Below are 11,159 nucleotides of genomic sequence, written 5' to 3'. Positions count from 1 at the left end.
GTGGTCCATTCAGCCGGCAACATGCTCCGCTTCCTGGTCTTCACCACCCTGGTCCTTTATGGTAAGTGGGTCATCTGGCCTGAGTTCTAGAAGGAGGAGGATTTGAGCAGGAGGGTCAAAAGCTATCCTTAAGTCCAGTCTCGTTCTCTATCCCAGGGTGGGATGGAACACTCTATGAGTCTAACAGAAACTTTCCCCTCCTGGAGCGCATGTGAGAGGGACAGTCAGGGCCACTCGCCATGCAGAACCCTCTGGTTGCCCGGACCTTGAACCATGAAGCCGATAAGTCCCTTTCCGGGGCCTGGGCTTTCTCACCACCCCCACTGACAGGAAGACACCCCTGGCAGGTGCCTGGCTGGGATGTTCACTGCTGCCCTTGCCCCTTGGAGAATGCTGCCAAAGCACTGTGTGTGTGGGTAGAGGTGGGAGGTCACCTCAGGCCATAGGATGACCCCAAGCAAGGCTGCGACCACAGGGAGCCTCTGAGCCCTAGCCTAGGGATGTGAGATTTGTCCTTCACAGGCTGCCAGAGCTCTGAGGACACCTGGGGAAGCAGAAGTCGTTCAGATTCCCCTGGTTTCAAAAGGGGCTCCCAGGGGCACTTGGGTGGCTCAGTGGGTTAAAGCCTCTGCCTTCGGCTCAGGTCATGATCCCAGGGTCCTGGGATAGAGCCCCGCATCGGGCTCTCTGCTCATCGGGGAGCCTGCTTCCCCCTCTCTCTCTGCCTGCCTCTCTGCCTACTTGTGATTTCTGTCTGTCAAATAAATAAATAAAAAATCTTAAAAATGGGGGGGCTCCCATAACTCTCAGCGGGGGCCCTCATTTGCTAGGGAGGAACTGTGAATTTGCAGACAAAGCACACTGCCTCCCTGCCCCCCACCCTGAGCTGACCCCATGCTTAGTCATCACTCACTTTTCTTCTGCCCCACAAAGGACACAGCACGCAGGACTTTCCAGAAACCAATGCCCGGGTAGTTGGAGGGACTGAAGCCCGGAGGAATTCCTGGCCCTCCCAGGTAGGTGTTCCTTCACAGCCCCGGGCCTCTAACAAAACAAGAGTTGCCAGTGGGCAGGTACATGCGTGTTTGTGAATGTCCTTATCAACAAGAAGCTCGTCCGTATCAACAAGCTTGCCAACCCTCTGGCTTGCAGATTTAAAAGGTGAAGGGGACCAGGCACAGGTGGGGAAGGCAGGCGAAAGGCTTGGAGGAGGGGATGTGAACTCCAACCCCTCTCCCTTCCCCAGGCACACCCCGAACACAAACCACATTTACGTTCCCGGAGACACCACACACACTAGTAAGACTTGGCGTGAGACGCAAACCCCGGACTCTTCACACACACACGCACACGCACACCATGCCATACCGTGCACCTCTGCATTCAAGCACGCCCCCACCCCCCGGGGAGCATGCTGCTTATTTGGCTATTTCGAGTTTCTGGTTTTGTAACAGGGTTTTGATTTAAGCAATTCTAAATGTGTAAACCTAGCACATTAACTGGTAAAGAGCCAGTTGTGATTCAGAGGAATCACAACACTTAGAATGAAATTCAGGGGGCGCCTGGGCGGCTCAGTGGGTTAAAGCCTCTGCCTTTGGCTCAGGTCATGGTTCTGGGGTCCTGGGATGGAGCCCAGCATCGGGCTCTCTGCTCAGCAGGAAGCCTGCTTCCCCCTCTCTATCTGCCTGCCTCTCTGCCTACTTGTGACCTCTGCCTATCAAATAAATGAATAAAATCTTAAAAAAAAAAAAAAGAATGAAATTCAGTTCACGACAGTTTGGATCCCAATTTTCAGAAGTAGGGTTGTTTTGGAATATGGGAGCTGCTGAGGACGATGTGAGTTTTCCGGCGGTCGTTCTGAGTTATTCCCTGAGGGACAGGGATAGTTATGTCTGGGAGAACTTGGAGGGGTGCTCTGGAGACCTGAGCCAGAGGGTTAGATGATGGAGCAATTCCATGGCCACGTTTCCTACCAAGAGGAAATGGAGGTAACAACCTGAGTTAATGGCCCTTTGTAACAACCCAGATTAGGGATGTCAAATACACGGTTTGTGTGCCTTTCCTCCCTCTGCCCACAGACAAAGCAAGCATCACCCAACAACGGAGCACTCTTTGCTGCTGATCCCAGGGCCATCTGCACACTCCTTCTTGCCACCACTCCAGGGAACCTCCAGCAACAGATCAGTAGCAATGGACAGGACCAATGAAACCCATTGGCCAACTCTAGCCCACAAAGTTGGAGAAGCTTTTGAAGGTTGGCAGGAATCGAAGGAAGTGTAACAGGTTGTTTGGGCAGAGCCTTTTTTTTTTTTTTTAAAGATTTTATTTATTTATTTGACAGAGAGAGAGAGAGATCACAAGTAGGCTCAGAGGCAGGCAGAGAGAGAGGGGGAAGCAGGCTCCCCGCTGAGCAGGGAGCCCGATTCGGGGCTTGATCCCAGGACCCTGAGATCATGACCTGAGCTGAAGGCAGAGGCCTAAACCACTGAACCACCCAGGCATGCCTGGGGCAGAGCCTTTTAAGAAACACCAACCTCTCCCTCTTTTCTCCCCTCCCCTTCTAGATTTCCCTCCAGTACCTGTCTGGGGGCAGATGGTACCACACCTGTGGAGGGACCCTCATCAAACAGAACTGGGTGATGACGGCTGCTCACTGCGTGGACAGGTGAGAAAAACAAAACCCAGCTCTCCTGAGCCCTTGGAAGGGGAGAAGTCTGGCCTTTCTGGAGGAATATGTATCTTTTAGCACTTTGTGCCCACCACCCCTCTCCCAGGTTATGAGATATTCAGTCTGTGAAGTTTAGCTTCATAAACTGGGCAATGAAGTTGATGGTAGTTTTTGTCACTGCCCCCAAGTTAGTAAATTAGAGAAGGAGAGAGCTTATTACTTCCTCATCTTCTAGGGTCTTTTGTCTGCCCTCTGCCTGGGCCAAAGATGGCTTCCTGTACTAAAGATAGGACGAGAGATGGTTTCCCAGCTTCTCTCTGAGGGGAAAGAGCCCCCTGAATCCCTCAGGGTTTCCTTCTCTTCTGTCACTCCAGAGCAATGACCTTCCGTGTGGTGGCTGGAGAGCACAACCTGAACCAGAATGACGGCACGGAGCAGCCTGTGAGTGTGCAGAAGATCGTGGTACATCCATCCTGGAACAGCAATAACGTGGCTGCCGGGTAGGGCCAAGGATCTGGGCGTCCCTCAGGTTCATTCAGAAGGATTCTGATAATTTGGATTTTAGAAGGCTTGGGAACTTTTATTTTAAGATTTTATTTATTTATTTGAGAGAGAGAGCTCGAGCGAGAGAGCAGAAGCAGAAGGATCAGTGGAGAGAGAGGGAGAAGCAGGCTCCCCACTGAGCAGGGAGCCCAATGTGGGACTTGATCCCAGAATCCTGGGATCAAGACCTGAGCTGAAGGTATCCGCTTAACGACTAAGCCACCCAGACGCCCCTCATCTTTCTTCTTTGAGAATTCTTCTCTGCTACCAAGATCATACCACTTTGCTCCTTTCTGATTCCGCCTTCAAAACAGAAAGATGTAAGCTTCACTCCCCTGGGTTGCAGAGGTCCCAGCTAGACTACAACACCAAGACCTCACCAGCAGGTGCTGCTGTTAAACAAGGAATATCCTCCTGTCCAACTGTGTCAAGTTTGAGCCCCAGCGAGTCAGTCCCTTCCTCCTTCAAAATCGTTCTTCTTTTCCTTTTTTTTCCTTTAAAAAGTTATTCATTTGATTTATTTATTTAGAGAGATTGAGATCACATGTAGGGAAAAGAGAGGAAGAGAAAGGCTCAAGCAGACTCCCCGCTGAGCACAGAGCCCCACGTGGGGCTCCATCTCACAACCGTGAGATCATGACCTAAGCCAAAATCAAGAGTTGGACATTTAAAGAACTGAGCCACCCAGGTGGCCCAAAGTTGTTCATTTCTTTTTTTTTTTTTAAGATTTTATTTATTTATTTATTTGAGAAAGCAAGCACAAATGTTGGGGAGGGGCAGAGGGAGAAGTAGATTCCTCGCTGAGCAGGGAGCCTGATGCGGGACTTGATGCCAGGACCCCAGGATCATGACCTGAGCTGAAGATAGATGTTTAAGCAACTGAGCCGCCCAGGTGCCCCTATAGCTGTTTCTGACTCTGTGGGGACACAAAAGCTTAGTGAGGGCCAGCCCCTATGCTGACCTGAAGGAAGGCTGAGCTGGCTCCTTTGCTCCCACAGTTATGACATTGCCCTGCTGCGCCTGGCCCAGAAAGTTACCCTCAACAGCTACGTCCAGCTGGGTGTTCTGCCACCAGAGGGAACCGTCCTGGCCAACAAGAGCCCCTGCTACATCACAGGCTGGGGCAGGACCAAGAGTAAGTCACCTGCACGGGCACCATCTACTTCATGGATCTTGAGTAGGTAGCAGAGCTTCTGGGCACATTTTTCTGTGGTCCTAGGTGTTCGTAGCCAGAATCAAGGAACCAGAGATAAAATAACTGGTCCATGAAATCAAGCTAAGAATGGGCCACAGAATGGTCAAGTCACATAGACTCATAACTAAAAAACAGCAACAACAAAAAAACCTTGCCTCAGAGAATATTTTGTATCCTCCTCTCATTTAATTTAATTTTATTTTAAAAGATTTATTTATTTGAGAGAACGCACATGAGGGAGCATGTTGGGGGGGCAGAGGGAGAGCAAAAAAGTCTCAAGCAGACTCCCCACTGAGCAGAGAGCCCCCGCCATGGGGCTCAATCTCAGGACCTGAGATTACAACCTGAGTGGAAATCAAGAGCTTAACCGACTGAACCACCCCCACCTCTCATTTTATACATGAGGAAACTAAGGCCCAACAAAAGTAAAAACCTTGTGTAAGGTCACATGACTAGTTAGTAAGTAGTTAGCTGGGGCCAGGACTCAGGTATCCTGGCTCCCATTTTGGTGGTCATTACACCATCTGCTACCACCATAGATAGTCTCTGGGCTGTGGGTTGGAGTCAGTAAACCAGAGGTAGCTGGAGGTCCAGAGAAGTCAAGGCAGAAGAGGCCTAAGCTCTCTTCCGATCACCATGGGAAGATTTCTGGTAGGGAATGCCGCCCAGACAACATGGAAAGGCAGGAGGGCTATGAGCAGAGATGGTCAAGAAGGGCAGAGACATTAGGCCTGACCAAAGTCTGTCAGTCGTGCGCAGTGTTTGAGCTCTGGAAGAGAGGTGAGGCCTTGTTGTGAGCGGCCAGTCTACTGGGAGAACCTGGAGCTAAGAAAGAGAGAGAGAGAGAGAGAGAGAGAGAGAGACAGGCTTCTAATGCAGCTACTCTTACTTGACTTAATGTTGTTGTGGTTCAGCCTCCTGATCTGTAACGGGAAGGGTTTGCTATAAGGATACAAAGAAATAATGTATGTGCCAAGGCTTTGGAAAGTCAAAAGAGCCAGATAAAGGAAAACTACACCAAGCTCTTATGAAATGAAAATAAGGGTGTATAGTCCCAGTTCTGCTTAGTACAGTTGGCAGTGCAAGGTGAAAACAGGAGAGTCATCCACAAATAAGACCATTTTGGTCGCTTTGATTTTTTTTTTAGGATTTTATTTATTTGACAGAGAGAGACACAACAAGAGAGGGAACACAAGCAGGAGGAGTGGGAGAGGGAGAGGGAGAAGGGAGCCTAATGTGGGGTTTGAACCCAGGACCCTGGGATCAGAACCTGAGCCAAAGGCAGATGCTTAACAACTGAGCCACTCAGGCACCCTTTTTTTTTTTCCTTTTTTAAGCAGGAGTAGGAGATTGGAGGTTAGTGGTCTGGAGTTGGGGAACAATGACAAGGATGACCCCTGCAGAAGGGGCCTGTAGCTTCCACGAAAGAAGGGATAGGGGAGGAACCATGGCATGGGAGGCATAGAGAGAAGGAGCTTGCCCTGAGTTCAGCTTCCATTAGAGCTTGGGATGGTTGGGCGGGGTGCGGAAGGGTTCTCCCCCTGGAGAGCGTGTGGGGCTGACCTCCAACTCTGTGTGTCCTGTTCAGCCAACGGGCAGCTGGCCCAGAGCCTGCAGCAGGCTTACCTGCCCACTGTGGACTACGCCACCTGCTCCAGCTCCTCCTACTGGGGCTCCACCGTGAAGAAAACAATGGTGTGTGCTGGAGGAGACGGAGTTCGCTCTGGATGCCAGGTGAATACGTACTGGAAATGTCAGAAAAACCACACGAGGTCCCTCCCCTCTCTGCCTCCCATTCCCCACCATTTCCTCATGCTCTTTTCCACACCTACTCCCACCCCCACGTGCGACCCGACTTGCCATTCTGGCATCTGAGGGAGAAGTCTGTGCTAGGAACTCTAGTCTCACAGAATCTCAGAGTTGAAAGGAACCCTAGAAGTCATCATGCCCAATGCCCTGACCTTCCTGGTGGGTGGCCCAGCATCTGTGTGTTGGTGTATATGTGTGGTCCTCAGAAGCTGTCAACCACCTAGACTTTTCACAGCGCCAGAGCGGTCGTTGCAACTGTATGTGAGGAAGCTCTCTTCCCGTCAACCCCAGCTCTCCATCACCACCTCAGTAGTATTTCCAGGAGGACAGACAGGTGACTATGGCAGGAGAAAGTGCAGAAAATAGTGTCATAATCATTTATATATATAATACATAGAATCTTCTATTTAGACAGGGTCAGTCAGCAATATACCATCTTACAGATTTCTTAATGCGGTTCAACAAATGTTCCTGATTTCCTATTAAATGCCAGCCACCATGCTAAGTGTGAGGGATACAAAGATGACTCAAACTGAGGGTTTAGTGGAGGAAGGGCAGGAGCAGACATGTGATAGGACATTGTCAAACAATGTGGGTAAGTGTGATTTTAAAAAAAAGTGCAGAGGACAATATAAGAGCCTCAAAGATAGGCACTTACTTGTACCTTTTGGGGTAAAAAAAGACTTGGAATCTGTAAGGGAGTTCTGATGCTTATGTAGGAGAAATCCAGGCAAAAGGGGAAAAGCTATTCAGAAAGAACAACAGGAATGAGGGCCTGGGCCAAGAAACCACCTAGAACTCTTACAGAATTACAGGGCATTCCCTACAGCTAGAGCAGAGGTCAGAGCCCACAAACTTCCAAATCCTGCCTGCTGCCCGTTTCTCTATAGTCTATGAGCTAAGAATGGTTTTTACATTTTTAAGTTGTTTTTTAAGAATTATTTATTTTGAGAGAGAGAAAGAGAGAGCTCAAACGGGAGGAGCAGCAGAAGGAAAGAGAATCTCAAGCAGATTCTAAGCTCAGTGAGGAGCAAGAAGTGGAGCTCGATCTCACCACCCTGAGATCACGACCTGAGCCCAAACCAAGAGTTGGCTGCTTGACAGACTGAGCCACCCAGGCACCCTGGTTTTTACATTTTTAAACGGTTGAGAATAAATTTTAAAAAGATTTAAAACTTTAATCAAAACGGGTGGCTCAGGGGGCCTGGGTGGCTCAGTGGGTTAAGCCGCTGCCTTCGGCTCAGGTCATGATCTCAGGGTCCTGGGATCGAGTCCTGCATCGGACTCTCTGCTCAGCAGGGAGCCTGCTTTCCTCTCTCTCTCTCTCTCTCTCTCTCTGCCTGCTTCTCTGCCTACTTGTGATCTCTTTCTGTCAAATAAATAAATAAAAATCTTTAAAAAAAAAAAAAAAACGGGTGGCTCAGCCTGTTAAGCATCTGCCTTCGGCTCAGGTCACGATCCCAGAGTCCTGGGATCTAGCCCCACATTGGGCTCCCTGCTTATCGGAGAGCCTGAGTCTCCTTTTCCCTCTGCCTGCTGCTCTGCCTGCTTGTGCTCTGTCTATATCTCTGTCAAATAAGTAAATAAAATCTTAAAAAAAAAAAAGATGTCCTGACATATGAAAAATATAAAATTCCAATGTTCATAAAAAAGCATTAAGTTGGAAAGAATACAGCCATACTTGCTTACTTGTATATTGTCCATGGCTCCTTTCAAAGAGTTGGATAGTTGCAACAGAGACTCTATAGTCTGCAAAATCTAAAATACTTATTATTTGGCCCTTTATAGAAAAAGTTTGCTGATGTCTGGGCTAGAACATAAACTATTAACCTATCAGGGAATGTCAGGAGATGATGCTAGAGGCCAGTAGGAGCCTCTTGACTTAGGGCTGCAAGGGCCATGTGCAGGGGAAGAAGATTTTTCCCTTCCTCCCTTCTAGGTTCTTTGGCTCATCTAATAATTAAATTGATGTAAGACAGATTAACAGGAGAAAAACAGATTTACTTTCATATGTGCAGAAGCTCATAAAAATATGAGACTCAAAGGCAAAGACCTTTTAGACAAAGAAATAAATTTGTGAAGAATTGACGTGACAAAGAATTTTGGGCTTGGGGTAAATGAGTGAAGGAGCAACTGGGTGAGGCAATAGGGTTTGTTATACAGCCCTAAACCTATCTCCGGTGGCAAAGATGTCTCCTTACAAGAAGGGTACCTTTCACGTGGCATGTTTATTTTCTGCTTTCAGAGGAACAAAGTAGGGTTAGAATGTCCTTCTTACACTGTCTGTTCTTAAATAATTCAAAATAACCCATATCCCAAAGTGGTATATTTGGGGGCAGCCTGCCCTGAACCTCCATCATATGCTTAGGGTCATGAAATTTATCTCTTAGCCTGAGAAACCACACAAGAGTTATGAACAGGAGAATAGCGTGATCAGATTTGCCTTTTAGAGACATCGTCTGATGACAAAGTAAGCATGTCTTGAAAGAAGGTGAGGTTGACCAAGGGACAGGTTAGGAGACTGTTGTAATTATCTAGGCAATAGATTTGAGGGCTTGAACTAGGGCAGCAGAGAGAAAGGAGAAAGAAGGAGGATCTGGAATGACTTTTACGCATCTGGTGTAAGTGACCTGGGAAGGGTTTTGCTACCTCCATTGAGAGAAGGTTTATAGAATGTAGGACAGAAGGTGATGAATTTGGTTCTAACAAGGTGATTCTAAAATCCCAGTGGGACATTCAGGAATAGTTACCCAGTGAGTAATTAGATATTAAGGAAGTAGAACTTTCGGGGAGAGCCAGACTAGAGATACAGCAGGTGAGATCCACCCCTGGATCCCAACCCACCCCCATCCCGCAGGGGAGAATTTTTTTTTTTAAAGGTTTTATTTATTAATTTGACAGAGATACAGCAAGAGAGGGAACACAAGCAAGGGGAGTGGGAGAGGGAGAAGCAGGCTTCCCGCCGAGCAGGGAGTCCCATGGGGGACTCAATCCCAGGACCCCAGGATCATGACCCAAGCCAAAGGCAGATGCCTAATGAATGAGCCACCCAGGTGCCCCAAGAATTTGTAGAATGAGAAAAGAACAGTGAGTTGAGGAAAGAACTGTGATAACATGAATACTTGAGCATTTCAGGGATAGGTGGAGGACAGAGAACCCATAAAACTAGAAAGGGATTAGAGATCATAAGGGTTTTCCAGAATCTCAGGAAATACTGATGTGTCCTACACAGTATACAGTGCATCCAGGAGCCACAGGAGATTACTGGAAGTGCCCACTTGGGCAGTTGGTGGGTCACCAGTAACTGTGGCAAGAACAGTGTCAGGAGAGAGGAGGGGGAGAAGCTTTACTGAAGGTAAGAAATGGAAGAGGCAATGAGAAACTAAGGAATGGAAAATCCCTTTCCAAGAATCTTGGATGAAACAAAGGGACCAAAAAATATCTGGTAGCTTTCAGGAGGATGACCGGTCACAAAGGGGTTGAGTGTAGTACCACTGAGTGGGTTAATAGGGAGAGAGGAAAGGATCTTGTAGGGTCAGAGAGAGGAAGGAGTGGATGGCACAAGATCCCAGAGGAGGAGAGATGGAACCAAGGGTCAGATGCAGCCGGAGCGGGAAGGGAGTCAGCAAAGTACCAAAATGTGCACGATCTGAAAGAGCATGTAGGCTGGGTGGCTGGAGGACGGCGGGTGTTCTGCGCTGCTTTTTCCATTTACTTATAAACTAGGAGTCAGTTTGAACGCTGAGAATGAAGGAACAAGCGTTGTATGGTCTGGATTAATTAAAGCAAGTGGGACAATGATCGGCCTCCGAGATGTTCCTGATAGGGTGAGGTTGGAGACCACGCAATGACTGAGTATAGGATTCACTCCCTTTGACTCGAGACTCAGTTGCAGGGAGTGGGTTAATCCCAGAGCTGGGTTTTCCTGCCTTAACCGGAGCTGAAGGACAAGAGTGCAGACCGAATGCAAGGTCTGTGCTGGGTGGAAGAAGAGAAGCCAGCAGGAGGCTGGCAGGCTGACTGAAATGGTAGAATCAAATGAGCAAAGATTTCTGGTGAGCACTTAGAACCACGAAAGCAAGGCGACCAACTCCTCCCAGTTTGCCCAGTCTCCTGCATGGTGGGAGCCCTGATACACAAGGCAGTCTCTGCTAGGTCCCCACTGGCTAGCTTCCCCCTTTACCCTAAGGTTTAACCTTTCTGAATTAATTCACTTTCCCTCCGCTCCCTCAGCGTCTCCAACTCCAACAAAGCAGAGTACTTTTCTTCTGACAGTGGTTCCAAATTGACAATTCTCTGAGGCAGTTGGGTATCCAAGACCTTTCCCACTGCAGTTTTTCCAAGACCGTGTCTTCTGGGTTTTCAGACTGCTGGGTCCCAGCCCTTCACCTCAGGTGGGGTTCACCGTGCCCTTCTCACCTCAAGTCAATCCATTCATTCCCACTGAGCTCTTTCCCAGCTCTTCCTTCTACCCTCAAATCCTCAGCCACACCTTCCAGCTCTCGAGGGCCGGTGTTTCTTTTTAGTTCAATTAGCCTAAGACAATAGTATTACAGACAACTTAATTACCTTCCATTCCTCTAGTCCAGAGATATTCTCAAACCCCTCCTAGAATTTGGGTGGAAGAGGGGCGCCTGGGTGGGACAGTCAGTTGGGCGACTTGGTTTAGACTCAGATCATAGTATCATGGTTGTGATCTTGAAGTCACGGGATCAAGCCCCACCTGTGTCCACTTGAGATTCTCTCTCTGAAATGAGTAAGTAAATCTTACCAAAAAAAAAAAAAAGCTTGCTTCTCCTTTAAAAAAAAAATCCCTCACTTTTGATCAGATTCTCAGCTTAACTTCAAGGTCCGATGGAAACATAAGGCATTAGCACCTCTCTCAGCTCCTGCTCTGCCGTTCTCACAGCTTCTTTTGTGAAATTTTGTTGATCCTTTTTGTGA

The 11,159-nt window shown here is 48.3% G+C and overlaps 1 protein-coding gene across 1 annotated transcript in view; it reads left to right on the top strand.

The window, feature by feature from the left end:
- Window positions 1-11,159, top strand: part of LOC111157854 (chymotrypsin like elastase family member 1) — an 18,228-nt gene continuing 7,069 nt past the window's right edge. The window contains exons 1-6 of the mRNA XM_022519547.1: window positions 1-61; window positions 934-1,016; window positions 2,565-2,665; window positions 3,043-3,168; window positions 4,210-4,346; window positions 5,995-6,140. Of these exons, the coding sequence (XP_022375255.1) occupies window positions 22-61; window positions 934-1,016; window positions 2,565-2,665; window positions 3,043-3,168; window positions 4,210-4,346; window positions 5,995-6,140 (633 nt within the window). The 5' untranslated portion in view covers window positions 1-21. The remainder of the gene's footprint in view (window positions 62-933; window positions 1,017-2,564; window positions 2,666-3,042; window positions 3,169-4,209; window positions 4,347-5,994; window positions 6,141-11,159) is intronic.

This window comes from Enhydra lutris, unplaced genomic scaffold, assembly GCF_002288905.1.
Source record: "Enhydra lutris kenyoni isolate GAN:26980312 unplaced genomic scaffold, ASM228890v2 scaffoldscaffold56, whole genome shotgun sequence".
NCBI lineage: Eukaryota > Metazoa > Chordata > Mammalia > Carnivora > Mustelidae > Enhydra > Enhydra lutris.
The sequence above is the reverse complement of the archived record's forward strand: the minus strand, read 5'-3'. Positions and strand labels throughout refer to the sequence as shown.